This window comes from Ogataea parapolymorpha, chromosome VI (genome assembly GCF_000187245.1).
Source record: "Ogataea parapolymorpha DL-1 chromosome VI, whole genome shotgun sequence".
Lineage (NCBI taxonomy): Eukaryota > Fungi > Ascomycota > Pichiomycetes > Pichiales > Pichiaceae > Ogataea > Ogataea parapolymorpha.
In genome coordinates, this window is record NC_027861.1 from 1464632 (window position 1) to 1482072 (window position 17441).

General features: G+C 49.0%; 10 protein-coding genes across 10 annotated transcripts; 5 read left to right on the forward strand and 5 right to left on the reverse strand.

The window, feature by feature from the left end:
• Positions 1-170: 170 nt before the first annotated feature.
• On the forward strand, positions 171-2117 carry HPODL_01968 (uncharacterized protein; the record flags this gene model as incomplete). The annotated part of the gene is made up of 1 exon (XM_014078502.1): positions 171-2117. The coding sequence occupies one exon, from the start codon at positions 171-173 to the stop codon at positions 2115-2117; it is 1947 nt and encodes a 648-aa protein (XP_013933977.1).
• Positions 2118-2248: 131 nt separating this feature from the next.
• HPODL_01969 (Fructose-6-phosphate 2-kinase/fructose-2,6-biphosphatase) lies at positions 2249-3727 on the forward strand (the record flags this gene model as incomplete). The annotated part of the gene is made up of 1 exon (XM_014078503.1): positions 2249-3727. The coding sequence occupies one exon, from the start codon at positions 2249-2251 to the stop codon at positions 3725-3727; it is 1479 nt and encodes a 492-aa protein (XP_013933978.1).
• A 63-nt stretch (positions 3728-3790) lies between these two features.
• On the reverse strand, positions 3791-4417 carry HPODL_01970 (ribonuclease HI; the record flags this gene model as incomplete). Its single annotated transcript, XM_014078504.1, has 1 exon — positions 3791-4417. One exon carries the CDS (start codon positions 4415-4417, stop codon positions 3791-3793), a length of 627 nt encoding a protein of 208 aa, XP_013933979.1.
• A 620-nt stretch (positions 4418-5037) lies between these two features.
• On the reverse strand, positions 5038-5568 carry HPODL_01971 (ribonuclease HI; the record flags this gene model as incomplete). The annotated part of the gene is made up of 1 exon (XM_014078505.1): positions 5038-5568. The coding sequence occupies one exon, from the start codon at positions 5566-5568 to the stop codon at positions 5038-5040; it is 531 nt and encodes a 176-aa protein (XP_013933980.1).
• Positions 5569-5931: 363 nt separating this feature from the next.
• Positions 5932-6306, reverse strand: HPODL_01972 (uncharacterized protein; the record flags this gene model as incomplete). Its single annotated transcript, XM_014078506.1, has 1 exon — positions 5932-6306. One exon carries the CDS (start codon positions 6304-6306, stop codon positions 5932-5934), a length of 375 nt encoding a protein of 124 aa, XP_013933981.1.
• Positions 6307-6578: 272 nt separating this feature from the next.
• Positions 6579-8165, forward strand: HPODL_01973 (NCS1 allantoate transporter; the record flags this gene model as incomplete). Its single annotated transcript, XM_014078507.1, has 1 exon — positions 6579-8165. One exon carries the CDS (start codon positions 6579-6581, stop codon positions 8163-8165), a length of 1587 nt encoding a protein of 528 aa, XP_013933982.1.
• A 219-nt stretch (positions 8166-8384) lies between these two features.
• HPODL_01974 (uncharacterized protein) lies at positions 8385-12131 on the reverse strand (the record flags this gene model as incomplete). Its single annotated transcript, XM_014078508.1, has 1 exon — positions 8385-12131. One exon carries the CDS (start codon positions 12129-12131, stop codon positions 8385-8387), a length of 3747 nt encoding a protein of 1248 aa, XP_013933983.1.
• A 370-nt stretch (positions 12132-12501) lies between these two features.
• On the forward strand, positions 12502-14559 carry HPODL_01975 (Urea active transporter; the record flags this gene model as incomplete). The annotated part of the gene is made up of 1 exon (XM_014078509.1): positions 12502-14559. The coding sequence occupies one exon, from the start codon at positions 12502-12504 to the stop codon at positions 14557-14559; it is 2058 nt and encodes a 685-aa protein (XP_013933984.1).
• A 268-nt stretch (positions 14560-14827) lies between these two features.
• HPODL_01976 (Lactam utilization protein lamB) lies at positions 14828-15652 on the forward strand (the record flags this gene model as incomplete). Its single annotated transcript, XM_014078510.1, has 1 exon — positions 14828-15652. One exon carries the CDS (start codon positions 14828-14830, stop codon positions 15650-15652), a length of 825 nt encoding a protein of 274 aa, XP_013933985.1.
• A 16-nt stretch (positions 15653-15668) lies between these two features.
• Positions 15669-16691, reverse strand: HPODL_01977 (putative NADPH-dependent methylglyoxal reductase GRP2; the record flags this gene model as incomplete). Its single annotated transcript, XM_014078511.1, has 1 exon — positions 15669-16691. One exon carries the CDS (start codon positions 16689-16691, stop codon positions 15669-15671), a length of 1023 nt encoding a protein of 340 aa, XP_013933986.1.
• Between the last annotated feature and the right edge of the window lie 750 nt (positions 16692-17441).

Here is a 17441-nt window from a genome sequence, read left to right on the forward strand (position 1 = left end):
TTGATCTTGCAAACGTGCGGGTGGCGAATGTGACCGACGATGGGTTCGAGGTGGTGGTTCGAGGAGATTTGGAATTCGATTATGATCAAATTAATTTATATCATCGAACTTGGGGCCGGCTATTAAGCGGACTGAATACTGTCCAAATATCACCTGACGGCCCGTTTGATATGAATGTGTGCATCAAAAAGGAGAGGTTTTGCATTTCCAGCGTGGAGCTGTTGGAGCCGCTGACTGTGAAACTAAGACAGCCTCAGACTATCGAGGCGGTTGCGCATATAAAGCCTACGAAGGAGATGGCACGGCTTATAAATCCGATCAGTCGCGGGCCCGAAAACGTGGTCTTTGGCTGTTCTGTTGTGTGTGCTATCAAAATCAATGGCCATTCAGTGGGACAACACACAGTGGCTGGAGCTTTGGCCCTAGAGCTGGACGGGGGCCGTATACTTCGACGCGTGATGAAAGACGCGGTTCTGGAAAACCTTGAAATCGATGCTGATGGTAGGCAGGTTGTTGGGTTTACAGTTGTGAGGCTATCAAACGTGGGTTTGGTGGACTACACAGCGGACGCAATGAGCTGGGAAGTGCTGATGCCAGGTTGCAGCAAAGTTTCTTCAGTTGCTACCATTAGCACCGGCAAGTTTGGCCTCCACGATCCGATCCTGATACCCACAAAATTCACTGTCCCTCCCCTGGATGAGGACCTCCTGCTTGACTGTGGAGACGGCTCTGCAATCAGCAAACTGTTGACAAACTTTTCAAGCAACCGAGAGGTTCCGGTAATTGTCAAGGCAAAGCCGCTGAGCACGCAACCTCAGTGGATGAGAGACATTTTTGATGATCTTGAAGTCAATGCTGCGCTAGCTATTGGACAAATTGACGACTTTGGCGGCGGTGTTGAAGCTGTGGACATTGAATATCTTGGAGTGCGTGCACAGGGAGATGCATTGCTGGTGTCGTCGGACGTTTCGATCAAATACAACGTTTCTGAGAACATTGTTGTGTCGGATATTGATATACCGTTTGTGAGGGGGGAGGTACATTGCGGTCCGAACATAACGACTCTGGAGATGCGAAACTGGCAGGCCTCGAAATTGCACTGCAAAAAGCAGACCATCGGTGTTTCGCTTGACGAGGCAGTGCTCAAGCCGGGAGATTCTAACCTTATCAGAGACCTGGTTCAAAATGTGGCCTCAGGCACCTCAGTAAAAATACCAATTCGCCCGTTGCTGGATATCCAGGTTGCTTCGGAGTTTATGACCACGACAATCACTGGGCTGAGCACAGAACTAGACTACTCTGTGCCTGGTGTTCCTAACGACCAGCTTTTCAGGAGTCTGGACGTCCGTCTCAATGAGCTTGTGCTACTTGAATCTTCGGCTAAGCATTGCGCCATGGTGATCAACGCGGCTGTTTCCAGCAACCTAAACTTTGACAGCAACCTGGAGGGACTCAAGTTTGACTTGCAATATAATGGATCAATAGTTGGCCGGATCGAACCGGGTCCGGTCCACCTATCGCCGGAAAACTACAGCAACACCAGTGCCAAGCTCATCATGCAACTCGGCACGGATATCGATAAATCCCGGCTCGAACGCATGCTGGGGACGTACCTATCGGGGCTATATCCGGTGATTGAGGTTATTGGTCGCCAAGATTCGCAGTTGGCCGCCTTCGTGGCCGGCATCGGGGTCCCCATGCGGCTACCCCAGATTTCGCGACAGGAAAATTTGCCGCACCCCGTGTCCCACGAGAGTATTTTTCTTGTCGACTCGACAATGCATATTATGTCATCGGAAATCGAGCTGACGGTGTTCAACCCGGTGGCGAACAGCGAGGTGGTGGTCGACCTGATCGAGGCGCAGGCAAGCCACGATAAAACCATCCTGGGTTACATCAGCAAGGAGCAACGAATAGTGGTTCCACCGGGACTGTACAGGACACCCCGGATTCCAGTGACATATGCGACGAGCGGGATAGGTGCCGATATTTTACGCAAGGCACTGAACGGGCAGCTGGAGATCGACACGTCAGCCGTCATGCGCGTCCATCTCGGCGCGTTTGCCGTCGAGCTGCTTTACTCCGGGTCCGGCACCTCGACCAAGATCCGTCTGTAGCGCGGGGGAAGGCCCTATGTGGCTGGGAAGATAAGTGGCTAGTGATTTCTCTACAATAAAAATTATGGGGAAAAATATGTAGGTCGAAAGGAAAATACTCATCCTTTAGCCGGCTACGTTCTTGTTATTAAATGTCCGAAGACCTGGCTGAAATTGAAGAGCCCAAGATTCCGGGCAACTATTCTGCACGCAGGCAGAACAGATGGCTTCCGCCCTCGTCGAGAGGCGACGAAAACGGCGCAAACAACAAAAGCGAGCGACATGTCCCACCCCACGTCCATGAGGACGTAGACGAGATTCACAAGACAGTGTCGCGCTTCCACGTGTCCCCCGCGCAGCTATACTCCACAGACTCTGGGAAGCTGTACCATGCGGGGTGTATTTGCATCGTTTTGGTGGGACCGCCTGCGCGCGGTAAAACCAACTTGTCCATCAGCCTGTGCAGGTATTTGCGATGGCTGGGAGTGCGGGCCAATTTGTTCCACCTGGGCGACATTAGAAGAGAGAAGACGAAACACGTGCCGTTCGACTTTTTCGACCCAAAGCCGGAAAGCGAGGAGGCGAAACGGGTGCGCCAGGAACTGACCGACCTGGCCGTGCGAGACGTGCTCAATTTTTTCCAGAACGACATGGGCCAGATCGCCATTTACGACGCAGTCAACGGCGTGAGCTCGCAGAGGCGCGAGCTCGCACGTGTGCTGCAGCAGCACAGCGTGAAGGTGATTTTCATCGAGAGCCTGATCGACGACCCGAAACTGCTGGAGAGCAACATAGCTGACGCGGCAAAATCGCCAGACTACATCAACTGGGACGCCGAGGAGGCCATTGCGGACTACAAGAAGCGGGTTAGCGTGGTGGCTCACTCGTACGAGGAGATGGACGAGGAGGAGCTCACGTACATCAAGTTTATCAATTTTGGCGAGAAGTTGCTGGTGAACAAGTCGAAGCACGACTTCCTCACGACGAAAATAATATTCTATCTGATGAACTCCAAAATCAAGAAGGGCTCTATTTATTTTGCAAGATGCTCCAACAACAAGCTCGACTTCAAGAGCGACCCGCCCCTGGACGCCAAGGGCCAGGAGTATGCGCACAAGCTGTTCGACACGATGGTGAAACATTACCGGGAACAAGGCCACGACAGTCTGCCTGCGGACTTGCAAGTGTGGACGTCTGTGAGACTGCGCACGACACAGCTGGCGCAGGTGTTCAAGGATGTTGGGCTGGCAGTGACACACCGCCCGGAAATGACGCAGCTGAACCCTGGCGACGCTCACGGACTCACAGACGAGGAGCTAAAGGAAAAGTTTCCCGACGACTATCAGAGACACCAGCTCGATCCGTACCATCACCGGTACCCGCGAGCAGACTGCTACCACGACCTTGCGTTGAAGCTGGAGCCGCTGATCATGGAGATCGAGCGCTTGACGAACGACGTGCTGGTCATCGCGGACGAGACGGTCATCCAGGTGTTCTACGGCTACCTGATGGCCTCGTCGTGCAGCGACATCCCGTTCCTCAAGTTCCCGCAATCAGAGGTCACGAAAATAACCTACAATGCTTACATGAACAAGGCGACCAGAATCAAGATCGAGGGTCTAAAGGAGTAATGCGGTGCTCAATCGTAAATATCATCATATTCATGTGTACACACAAACTGGGAAGGTTAAACTTTAGATTGTGTCTGGCACTGGGGCTGCCGATACTGCCGAGGCAGTTCCGCTAATTGCGGTTGCTAGTTGGTCGGCCATCTCGTTGCCATAAATTCCGCTGTGTCCGTAAACGTGATTGAAGCACAGCGGCCCCCATCCAATATTTGCGTACAGGGTATTGATTGCGTGCACGTTGCACATAATCGCTCGAATTTCGTCCTGGTTCGCAACAGATTTGCCCTTTCTGTTTCGCCACCCATTAGACTGCCATCGGGGGTACCATTCTGTCAGACACCCGATCACGTACCTGGAGTCTGTCATGATCTGGAATTTTGTATGGGTATGTTCTTTAAGGTCACTAAGAATGATCCGCGTGGCCTCGTGCACGGACAGTAACTCCGCCCTATTATTGGTAGGTTTTTCGGTAAGCAGAAAGCCATAGTTGCGTGGATCATTAACGCCAAAGAACACAGCAGCACCGGCCTGTGCGAGCTCAGAGTTTTGGTTGTTCCGGCACGAGCCGTCGGTGTAGACATTTACCACGGGGTCTCCATGAAAATCAACATCATGATGGTAAATTGGAGACCCGACTGGGGTTGAAATCGCGCGCTTACCCAGGGTGGGGATAGCGCATCGTCGAAGAAACATGAGGGTATTTTTTTAATTTTTTTATCTGCACGGCTGTGCGGGCTATAGTTGAAATATGTTCCAGATATGTTTTTGATCGTGACTCACCGGTGCGCAACTCGTGCAAATCTTCTCCGACCGTCACGTTGTCGTCAGATTAGCTTTTTCTGTGAAAGAATTTGTACGGGAATATGCCAGGTGCCTGATATGGCCTTACTGTCTATTTAATTATCTCAACGAGATAGAGCATGTAGTACAGATTATTGACCTTGTGACTCCGAGCAAGCAATCGTTGATTTTTAGGCACACAACGGTTCTTATTATCTTTGTTCGCAAATCGTCAGGGTGAGTTTTCCAATGTTGTGCAACAGGAGCCGTAAGCATCCATGTTCAGGAGACTCCCAGACGATCAATCGTAAAACGCATTTCATGCCCGGATTATGAACCGGCGTCCAGCAGCAGTTTTTAGTTTGTCGTGGCAGTGGAAAGCAGAAACCAGAATGTGAAGTGTTTGGTCAGTAAAAGGATCAATTATCAACGGTTTCGTCACCTCTTGAAAACCAGTGTTGAATTTATCCTTGAAATTAACCTGCCGATCCGTATCAATCAAACGTATTTCATAACTATAGTTGTCCCAGACGCTACTTCCATTCCATGGTGGCCCCCTCACGGGCCAGAGCGTCCGCCATCTCGTTGCCGTGATTATTTGCGTGCCCACGCACCCAGTCCACGGTCAGTCTGCCAAAACCATGTCGAGCGTATTCCTCATTAATCCGGTCTATTAGGCCAAGGATCGCCTCGATCAGGTCGCGGTTGGCCACAGGCTGTTTTTTCGAGTTTTTCCAGCCGTTCTTCTGCCACGTCTTCGACCACACCAAAATACATTTCACGCAATACTCCGAGTCCGTGAGAATCTGGTACTGCTCGCCGTTGCCAAACTCAAACTCCTCCAGTATGGTTTCCAGAGCCTGCTTGATGGCACTCAGCTCTGCGCGATTGTTTGTCTGGACAGGCCCCGCCAATGGCGCGGCCGTGTTGCGCGGGTCGCCGTCCCCAAAAAACACGCCGTACCCAGCCTTCGCACGCGACGGATCGTGGTTGAAACTGCACGCACCGTCCGTGTAGATCGTGTACACCTGACGTGTGGGGGGTGCCGGTTTCTGCAAGACCATAAAAAATACTGAAAATTTATTGTGTTTATGATAACTTGGTCCAGAGACGTATTCGGAGTTTATTTTTAACGCAGCATCCGTGAAGTTTTTCACGCTGTTGAAGAGAGTTGTAAGTATTACAGCCTCTACGAAAGTCTGGGTCCGTTTTCGCCAGTAGCACGCTATAGTTCGCTTGGAAGTGCTATCTTACGCATGAGAGGTCTAAACACGCTTTCAGAGCTGAAACCTATACAGTCAGTAGAATTAGATCCCCAAGTAGGCAAGAAATTATTGATCCACAAATTCGTCTTGGTTTGCATTGGCCTTGCTGGCTAGATATGTGCGTCTCGCTCTCCACGCTCCAACCACAGCTGTGTTTTTCTGTCAAATGAAAGCAACCTTAGCAGATCGCAGATACAGTATTTCCTTCTTATCCTCAGTGTGCCTCGTTCTGTCCAACAAATGTCTCTGACCACCGACTTGATTGCCCCTGAGCCTTTGGAGATATTGCTGGAACCCAATACCATTTGCGCAGACACCTTGCACTACTGAAGTGAAACTGTCATGTGTCTTTTTGGCACGCATTGCTCTGCAGACATTATACACCAGGCACCGTTGTGAGCCATAACCGCTCCATAACCGAGAATTTTTGTCTGGAGCTCCATAATTGGCTTCAAAACTATTTGGAAGGTTGTTGGCAAGATATCTGTGAGATCCGAGCAACAGCGTCTTTATAGCATTCGTGTAATGTAGAAGCATTTGGCTGAGAATAAGCCCCTTATTGTCCTAAACCAACTCCTCAAAACAGGACTTACACAATTCCCGTCCACAAATCTGGTCTCCTGCCAAGCTGCAATTGATGTTGTTTCTCTCTGAATGAGGCACAGTCCCAACTACATTGTTGCCTGAGTCATTGCAAAAATTGTCTCTTAATGCTGCTATGCGCCTTTCTTTTTGTGCCTGAATTTTCCCGAGATTTGGCTAAAAAATCCGATCCTTATCTGCCACCTAAAAAATTTACCCCTTTATTCATGAAGCTGACGGTAAAGAAATGGCGTCTGCCCAAACAGAAATCTTCGTGTGCGCCAGATGGCATCAACACAAACGTCGACAGCGATGTCACTCCGCTAGAAAGACGTACGTGGAACGTGTACATGATTATCGGCTTCTGGGCCTCGGATTACTTATCTATGCAAACCGTTGAGAATCCGTCCAACTCGTTGCTCATGGGAATGACTTGGAAAACAGGTCTGAGCACGTCCATGGTCGGCATGGTGCTTATCGGATTGCCACTGATTTTTAATGGCGCTATTGGGGCCGCTCTCCACGTTCCTTTCCCCGTTGCCGTGCGCTCCTCCTTCGGCTATCATTTTTCAAAATTCGCAGTTGTCACCCGGTGCATCACGGCGATTTTCTGGCATTCAACCCAGACTTTCTCTGGCTCGTTGGCAATGACCGCCTGTATCACGGCAATATGGCCATCTTTTGCCCGGATCCCCAATAAAATCCCAGCTTCCATGGGCATCACCTCGCCACAGATGATTGGCCATTTTGTTTTTTGGTCAGTGCAATTCCCATTCCTACTTATCCCCCCTCATAAACTCAGATGGTTCTTTATCCTGAAAACCATCATAGCCGCCGCCTGTCTAGTCGGGACTGCCGCAGGAATGGCCAAAATGGCCGGCAACTCAGGAGACATTTGGAACCAGGAATATACAGTTCACGGAGCAGAACGCTCGTGGCTGTACGTGAAACTGCTCAACTCTAATGTCGCCGGCTGGGCCACCATGGCTACCAACATAGCCGACTTCACCAGGTACATGAACGACCGTTCCAAGGCACAGTATGCGCAGGTCGTGGTGCTGCCCGCCTGGGCCACGTTTGTGACCATGATGTCTCTGGTGGCCTCTTCCGCCGGTAAAATGGTGTACGGGTCCTACATCTGGTCTCCAACAGAGTTCGCCGAGCACTGGACGGCTGCGGGCTCCAAAGGCCGTGCTGCTTCATTCTTTGTGTGCGCTGCCTGGTGTATTTCACAAATTGGCACAAATCTTTCCGCCAACGTCATAACTGGAGCCAACGACCTTGTCTCGCTGTTTCCGGAGTACATTAATATCCGTCGGGGAGCAGTGATTATCACAATCATTTCCGGCTGGGTTCTGCAGGCATGGAAAATAGAAAATTCGGCAGCTCAGCTGGTGACTTTTATTTCCGGTCTTTCCAGCTTTTTGGCTCCCATTACTGGCATAATTATTGCCGATTACTGGGTCATAAAAAAGCAGCACCTGGACGTCCCTGCCTTGTATGATCCAAACGGTAGGTACAGTTACTACAAGGGATTCAACTGGCGTGCTGCGCTCGCGTTTCTGACTGGCAATGTGCCGTGTCTTCCAGGCCTGGCATCGGAGGTCGGGAACGTTTCTTTAAATGCTGGTATCTTGGAGTTATGGTACATGTCTTACTTCTATGGGTTCCTCTCATCGTTCACAGTGTACATTGTCGCAAACTACTTTTGGCCGGATAAACGGTCGCAAGTTAGCGAAACAATACACTATATCTTCGAAGACGAGGAGGTCGAAGAGGTAGACATTGTCATTGAGCCGAAATTAAAAAGCTAGATTTTTAATTTGATAGGTTTTGTATAGGGTTAGAAAAGTTCCGTTCATACTTACGGTGGAAAACCTGCATTATTGCTCATCTCCGGCAGATTTGGACCTACGTTTGTCATAGTTTAGATATTCCTCCCTCTGTAGTCCTAAAGTTCATTCTGGTTGCATGCAACCAGAATGCAAACATTTATAATTGCAAAACTGATAAATTAAACTAATCTAATTGTTCTAAATCGACTCCACACCCTTGATGATCATAAGAACATCGCCTGGGTTGACAATATCTCCCTCCTCGACAATAACTCCCAGAACCTCGTATTTTTGGAAACTAGACTTGTCCTTGATATGCACAGGAATTTCCATCTTCATAGCTTCCAGAATCACAAGCGGATCTTCTTTAGCAACAACGTCTCCGGCCTTGCATTTGATTTTGAACACGTTGGATGGCATATGCGACGTGATCTTGATTGCTCCAGGAACGTTGCTAATGTCGTCGGATTTTGATTTGGAGGCAGCAGCAGCAGCCTTTTCTTGCTGCCACAGCTCAAAGTCAGCCTGTTCCTCACGATTGCACTCTTCAAAAGCCTGAAGCTTGCGTTTTTTCAAATCTTTGAGCTCGTCGTCAATCGAGTCAAGGAAATTCCTGTACTCCACGAAATCGAAAACACCCTCGGTAGGCTCGATCTTCATTTTTTTCGTGAGCAGTAGATTGTTCATTCTTTGCAGCTCTTCCTCGTCAACCTCATAGAAAACCACCTGGTCAAACACTCTAAAAGGCCATGGGTTCTCGTGGATTCTGCAGAACGTATCCCAGTACCAGTTTGGCAGCGTCATACCCCACATCATATATCCTCCAGGGGATTCCTGGGGATAGATGGATTGCAACACAGAGCCGGTAGAAATCGTTCCGCTAGGAGTCGACGTACGTGTAGGGTTGTACTTCGAGGCAGAAAGTCTGCATCGAGGGTCCACAGTGGCCATCAGCACGTTAGCACATAGGAACGTAATTGCAACCACCATTTCGGGCTTGCCTATAATGCAGCTCTTAAACTGCTCCATGTCCTTGATAAGGTTTGCTTTCATGAGATAGTCGGTATTTTTCGGCAAGTACGTGGCATGGGAGCGTTGAGAGTGCATATATCTCTCCAAACAGTGGTCGAGGGCCGAATGTTCAAAGGCGACCGGCAGTCTAAATGTTCTTGATGGAATCTTCAGCTTGTCAATCTGCGGGATAGATGCTTCCAAATTGATCAGCTTCTCCAGCAGATCAGCTCTGTCCACTTCCATTGGATCAAACAGGACTCCCATGGCTCCTGTACAGCACTCTATACTCTCAAACATTCCTGGCAGCTGCTTTCTGATTTCCGTCTCCATCACGTGCTGGCGGCCGTTTTTGAACAGATCGAATTCCAAGTTACCAAAGTCGATCACAATCATTCTTTCTCCTGCCTGTCTAAAGCAAACCTCTGGCAAGGTTTCTGACAATTTCCGTCTGTACAAAAACTTGCCAACCTTGCTTTCTAGTGGCTCGTACTCAGGAAGCTCGTCGTTGAACTTTATGGACGAGCTGCTAGGACGTTTGGAAATCTCCTCCAGATACTCATTCCGCTGCTTCATGAGTTTGATAGCATCGTTGTACGTGATAGGAGTAAAGTGAATTTTGCTGTTGATGGCAGCCTGGCCGAACTTCCAAAAGTCTGCCTCCGCAGGAGCAAAAATGCAGACAAATCCAGAGGCAGTGGCTCCATCCGGCCCGTAAAGAGTCATCACAGACCCAACAGCAGACAAACCACAGGTAGGATAAGGATATTCTAGCACGTTACTTGGGTGGCCACCGCCGTCACCACCCGAAGGCCTGCTAAACTTCATTTCTGGGCCGTCCAGACGGGTCGCACCTCTGTTGGAGTTGAAATTAACAGAGTATGGAATGGAGTAGAGTTGCTCCATTCCTTCTTCAGAGACAATATCTGGCGTGTCATGAGGACCACCAATAACACGGACGACGTTCGTGAGTCTTTCGTAGTCAGGAATGAGCGACTCAGGGAATTGGTAGCCGGTCTTGAAGACCTCAATTTGGTCTCGTTCTGAAATATCAAGACAATCTCCTGGGAGAATAATTCTTCCCTGGTGGCCACCAAGTTGCAGACTTGGCAAACAGCCCTTGGAGCCAAGGTAGTTGGCAACTCCAGGGAATCCGCCTTTGATTGCCAAATAGCACTTTGCGGCAGAGCCTAGGGGCTCTTCGATTTCAAGGAGACTGCCGGCCGGAATGAACAACTCTGTATACATAGGAACATCCTTGTCATCAAGTGTGACTTTAAATCTGCCACCAGCAAGGGCAACCACTGCTGGAGCATGGAAACGGATAGCCGGTCCCTTGAGGTTGATTTCGAGAGCTTCACAGTGCAAATGGTTGCCAACAATGACGTTTGCTATTTGCAAAGCCAGCGGGTCAACTGGGCCACCAATAGGCACTCCAAACCTGACCTTACGTCTTCCAGGAAGGTCCTGGATGGTGGTGTATGCTCCTCCGCTTTCGAACTCAATTAAATGCGGCTTGAAGACAAATCCTGATAAGAAGCTGGTCAGCGTATTTCCTGAGCGGAATTCGGGGCTGTCCAGAATATGAATACAGTACTCCACGTTGTTGACTGGGCCCTGGATTTTGATATCTTTCAAAACCTTGATCATGTTGTCACTGGTCCGGAGTGGAGACCAGACCATCACCTTGGCCAGAAGCGGGTCAAAGTAAGGCGACACCTTGCTACCGGTCTCAATCCAGTGGTCAATTCGCACCTGGTATTCCCCGTAAGTGCCGTCTTCCGGCAACGAGACATTATGCAAAATTCCGGGACACGGAGCAAAGTTGCGAACTGGATTTTCCGCGTACACACGGACTTCGATCGAATGGCCGTTGGGGATCTCGACGCCGTTTTTGTCGTATTTCAAATTGGCTTTCAAAAGTTCAACGGGAATCCCAGACGAGTTGCTTTCGTATTCTGCTTGCAACAGCATGAAATAAACCAAATCGACGCCATACACCATTTCTGTAATTCCGTGTTCCACCTGCAACCGGGTGTTGACCTCCAAGAAGTAGAAGTCGCCGGTCGTGTCGTCCACTAAGAACTCGACTGTGCCGGCAGACTTGTACTTGATGGTGGAGGCCAGACGTTTTGCTGCCGAGGTCAGACGTTCGCGCAGGTTGTGCTTGCTACCAAGATCCGACACAAACGGCGAGGGACATTCTTCAATGACTTTTTGGTGTCTTCTCTGGATAGAACACTCTCTTTCTCCGTAAGTGACCACATCACCCAGACCATTACCAAACATTTGGACTTCGATGTGGCGACCTTTCTCGATGTACTTTTCGACAAAAACACCGGCATTGGAGAAAAGAGACGTGCCTCTGGAAGTGACCTCAGCAAAGTTTGCCACAAGTTCGCCTTCGTTGTAGCACACCTTGAGACCCATTCCTCCTCCTCCTGCTGTGGCCTTCAAAATCACAGGATACCCGATTTTGTTACATTCAGAAATTAGCTCCTCGCTGTCGCTGATCAGACTGGTTCCAGGAACCACAGGCACGTCTGCCTTGATTGCAATCTCACGAGCCAGGTGTTTCAAACCAAACTGCTCGACAGACTCTGAAGAAGGACCGGCAAAAAGAATGCCGTTCTTGGCCAGCTCTGCTGCAAACTCCGAGTTCTCAGAAAGAAAGCCATAGCCAGGAATGACAACGTCGATGTTGTGCTTTGTGGCCAGCTCGATAATCTCTGGGATGTTGGTGTATGCGCTAGCTCCAACTCCGCTCAACAAATAAGCCTCATCCGACAAACTCACATGAAGTGACTCGAGATCTTCTTTTGAGTAGATGGCAACGGCCGTCAGCTGGTACTTGTTGCAGGTTTTGATGATCCGCACAGCAATTTCGCCCCTGTTGGCAATGAGCACCCGTCTGATATTCTTGAAGCTGGACATATGGTTTGCAATACCTGATGACTGACTTTGGAGCAAATAAAGTTTCACGTTATCTTATCAAAAACCAGGACCTCTTAGCGGCTATGTATTTGGGTGTGGAGCGGATGATACGAACCGTCGGCTCGCCACTGGCGGCACGGTGATCGGCAGATGGTCGGCAGCCGCATGGCCTTATACTCAACGGCGGAATTGTCCCCAGTGAGAAGAACAAAGAAATGCAATATGCACGATTATCGTCTTATCTAGGAACTAATCGCTCGCGCATAAGAACATGCATAATCATTTTTTAGGAGCATCAGGAAAATCACAGTTTCACTTATCGCCGCCAACATATATTTAGCAACATGTAGTTGTTCTTGAAACCATCAAAATGAGTATCGACACTTCCAACGGACAGTTCATCATCTTCTCTCAGGGAGTCGGTTACGGAATCGTGATTGGTGTGGGTGCGGTTTTTGCCGTCACCATGGCACTGATTTCGTGGCTGCTCTCTCGCTACATGAATGAGGTCCAGGACTCAGAAATGTTGTCCACCGCTAAGCGGTCCATCAAATCTGGGCTTATAGCCAGCGCAGTGGTTTCCAGTTGGACCATCGCTTCCACTCTGCTTCTTTCCACCACCACCACGTACAATCTCGGAATATCCGCCGCTTGGTGGTACGGAGGTGGTGCATGTGTCCAGATCATCATCTTTGCCACTATGGCCATCGAGCTGAAGAGAAAGGCGCCTAATGCTCACACTTTCCAGGAAATCATCAAGGTCAGATTCGGAACCGTTGGCCATCTGACCATGTGCTTCTACTCTCTTGCTCAGCAGGTGGTCTACACGGCAAACTTGCTCATCAACGGTGCTTCTGTGTTTTCCAACATGACAGGCATGAGCAAAGAGGCCACCTGTGTGCTTCTGCCGGTCTTCGTTATTGTCTACACTCTGATCGGTGGTATTAAGGCCACCTTCTTAACCGACTGGACTCACGTGGTGATCATCTTTGTGATCATGATGACGTTTATGTTCAAGGTCTACGCCACGTCTGATCTCTTGGGATCACCAGAAAAAGTCTGGGAGCTTTTAAACGAGGCAGCCAAGACGTACCCTGTGGCCGAGAATCTGGACGGCTCATATCTGACGTTTACCTCGGTGAACAGCGGTCTCTTTGGACTTATTTTGCTTGGAGCCGGATGGGCAGCTGCAGTCGACTCTCAACTGTTCCAGAAAGCCATTGCTGCCAACCCAGCTGGAGCCCTAACGGGATACACTCTCGGAGGTCTGTGCTGGTTCACTTTGCCATATGCATTGGCAACCACCATGGGTCTGGCATGTCGTGCTCTCGAACAAACCAGCAACTTCCCGGTGCCAGGCGGACTCACGGAGCAACAGCTGTCCAACGGTCTGGTTCTACCAATTTCTGCGTACGCGATTATGGGTAAAGGCGGTGCCATAGCGATTTTATTGATGGTTTTCATGGCAATCACCGCCGCTTACTCTTCAGAAACCGTGGCTGTGTCTTCATTGCTCACGTACGACATTTACAAATCTTACATCAATCCAAAAGCAGACGGCAAAAGACTTGTCTTGGTCACGCACTTGAGTGTCATTATTTTCAGTGCGGTGGCTATTGGACTGGCTATTGGACTTGGCCAGGCCAACTTCGACGTGTCGTTCATCACCACTGCCTCCGGTATTATTGTTAATGTCTGCGTTATTCCAATGATCTGCACGCTTTTCTGGAAGAAACTCTCGACCTTTGCGTTTGTCGCCAGCAGCACGCTCTCTACCTGTATTTCACTGGCTATCTGGATTGGATACAGTTATTCAGCATCGAAATCCGTGACCATTACCACCTTGTCCACGTATCGGGCTTTGGCTGCTGGTAACACGGCCGCCATTTTTGTGCCAATCATATTTGTGCCGCTGTTCACCTACTTGAAGCCAGCAGACTTCGACTGGAATAAATGGAAGACCGAGATCAAACAGGTCGACGACTCTGAGTTCGACAAAGAGCAAGGCTTGACAAACGTTCTGAGTGGAGAAGACCTCACAGAGATTGTCCTTACCAAAGAACAGGAAGAAGACGCCATGATGAAACGCAAGAGAAACTACGGTATAGGTTTGGCTGTTTTCTTTGTCCTCTTCTTTTTGGTGCTCTTCCCAATGCCTCTGTACGGCAGCCACTACATTTTCACAAAGACATTTTTCCGCGGCTACATTGTGGTCACCTTTTTGTGGGTGTTCTTCTCGGTCAGTATTGTCACTGTGTACCCTGTGGTGGAAAGTTGGAACGGAATCAAGACTCTCTTTAAGAACATTTTTACAAGAAAACGGAGCCCCGTGCTGTACTCTGAGCAGATTCTAAGCCAGGTAACAAGCCGCAGGGCGGAGGCTGAGAATAAAGAGGAGGCCGTCGTGAATATTAGTACTGTTAATTAGCTTAAACAAATATATTTTTGATTTCGAGAAAAAAAACCGGTGGCGTGAGGCTGAAGCAGTGCAGCATATGCGGCGCAAATTTCCTGCGCGCAGGCTTTATGCGCTTCTCGACCGCTCTGCCTTATCTTGCACCGAAGCGGGCCGACACTCGTTATAGCGCAAAAGCACATTTAATATACATTTTGGGTAGCCGCTATTTTGGCTTATCGAAATTCGCTGAGCATTGAAATACTCATTCTCGTACCACTCCCTGTGATACTCTCTAACTATGGCCAAAATACCAGAAGCTCTTGCGGGATCACCCGAGGTGAACAATAAGTACATGGACAAGTATGAGATTGTCTGCGACATGGGAGAAGGCTTTGGAAAATGGAAAATGGGCCCCGATGAGGAGCTTATGCCGTTAATCGACGTCGCCAACATCGCGTGCGGATTCCACGCGGGCGACTTCAACATCATGGCCAAGATGGTCAAGCTTGCCAAGAAATACGACGTCAAGGTCGGCTCGCATCCAGGTCTGCCTGACCTGCTTGGTTTCGGAAGACGGAGGTTTGCCATTCCACCAGACGAAATCTTCAACTTGGTCATGTACCAGACAGGCGCTCTAAAGGCGTTTTTGGATGCCGAGGGCATGCCACTTAACCACATCAAGCCGCATGGAGAACTCTACTTCTACGTGGAGCGCGACGAGGAGGTGATGAGAGCGGTTTTACGGGCAGCACAGATCTTCAAAGTTCCTGTGGTCGGAGCCAAAAACGCACACTACGAGAAAGTCGCCAAGGAGATGGGCGTCGATCTCATCCAAGAGCTGTACCTTGACGTTGATTGGTCTGCTGACGGAAAACTTGTCCCTCCTGCCCTCTCCAGAGCTAAAAACCCATCTATCATATACAACGACCTGGTGGAAGTGGCCGAGACGGATGAACTCTCATGCGTTTCTGGAGAAAAAATCAAATTTAATTTCGGTGAGACCCCATTCATGCTTTGTTTGCACTCAGACATGCCTACGGCCCTTGGAAATGTGACAGAGGCCAGAAAGGCTATTGATGAGATTAATAAGAAAAGAGGATTTCCTGTGAAGAAAAGTTACTAGTTAATCATATAAACAGTTACTCTACCTGTTTGAAGCTGCCAAACTTCTTCAGATACTGTGATGCAGCGTCGACAATCGATTTCTCCAATGAGATAAACTCGTAGCCACCGACAGATTCAAGCACGTTTTCAATACCGTAGCCAACCAGTCCTGTAGCGTTGTCCTTTTCTGGAGCACCCACAGCAAGCTTTTCGTTTGGGAGGTGCTTGTTGAGGATATTCAGGATGGTCTGTCCTGTGAAGTGGCCAGAAACAATAAACAGCCGAGTTCCGACAGCCGACTCCTTCTCAAAGGCTAGTTGGTGGAACTTTGCAACGTCTCTGACGTCAACTCCCAAGCCGGATGGCTGGCTGACCAGCTCGTCGGTTGGTGGTGTCTTGACGACCCTATTGATCAGTTCGTTGGATGTGTTCAGAGTCTTGCTGACAGCAGAGTCGAAAACTTGTGGACCAAAGACGTATGGTGGATTGACGGTTGTGAGCTTGAAATTTGGCTTCTCGTTCTTAACAAAGTCCCACGCAGCCTTCTCGGCGTGAGTTTTGGATGCGCAGTATGCCTCAATCTCGTTTTTGCATTCTTCAAGTTTCATTGGGTTCCAGTCCTGGTTCGTGTACTTGACGTAGTTAGGGGTAAATCTCTGGATTGCCGCAAACGAGGAAGTGACGACCACATTGGTGACCTGAGGAGCGTATCTTTTAATCGACTTGAGAACGTTTTTAGTGCCTTCAACAGCAGGCTTGAAGTAGGCCTCCTCGAAAGATTTGTCGTGGCCGAAAGAAAAAGGCGAGGCAGTGTGGAGCACGTACTTGATCTCGGGGTGTTTCTTCAGCAAATCGTCAAAAGCACCCTCAGCAGTGATGTCGGACACAACCTCATAGGAGAGGTTACCATTAGGGTACTTTTTCTTGAATTCGCCGAGAAGTGGTTCGAACTTGGACTCAGATCTGGCAGTACCAATGACAGTATAGCCAGAGTTTAGCAGGGTATCGACGATATGGGAAGCAATAAATCCATTAGCACCGGTAATAAGCACAGACATTTTGACTAGCTGATGGATGGAAATAGCAATGCGACATTCGCGAGCTTTATAGTAGAAACTGGTGCCACCGCAACGTAAGAATTAGCAATTAATGCAAAATGTAACAATAGAAAGAAATAATGTGCCTCCCTGCCAAAAGATTTAAAACGGTTTTTCGGCGAAAAATTCCCGGAGGACTGCTTGACAATAGGCTTCGAAAAGTCGAGAAAGAGGAATGAATTTCAGGAAGGTTATGAACGCACCGTGGAAGCTGAGTAACCGTCCATGCTCAGATTAGTGGCCACATTCAAATATGTCCAACTCCTATGTTCCAAAGGCTTTTCCTTCTTGAGTAGTCCATCCACCTTGTCTGTCTGATTCTTGAACATAAGATTCAGGGTTGAGAGCGAATGCTATGGAATTGGCTGACCAGCTGAACTTATTAACTTGTACCTTTGCCGCCATATTCTCCCTGTCTTTCCTTTCTTTCCTGTCTAACGGTCGCAGTTGATTTTTCATTTGAATAGGTGTCTAATTGACGTATTAGCGTTCTTGGCATTTTTAGAATCCCTTTGGCTTTAGGTAATTCCAAAGTAAGTTCTGACAAGCATCATTCCACGATCCCAAATTTATCTACACCAAAAGCTATGACCGTAGACAGAGACTGGAGCTCTGTGTGCGTTGGGAACAGATTCTGGCCTACTATCGAACGAGTCGAATATTTTATCCGGATTTCAATCAAATGCCGTCAACCCCCACTTATAAGACAAC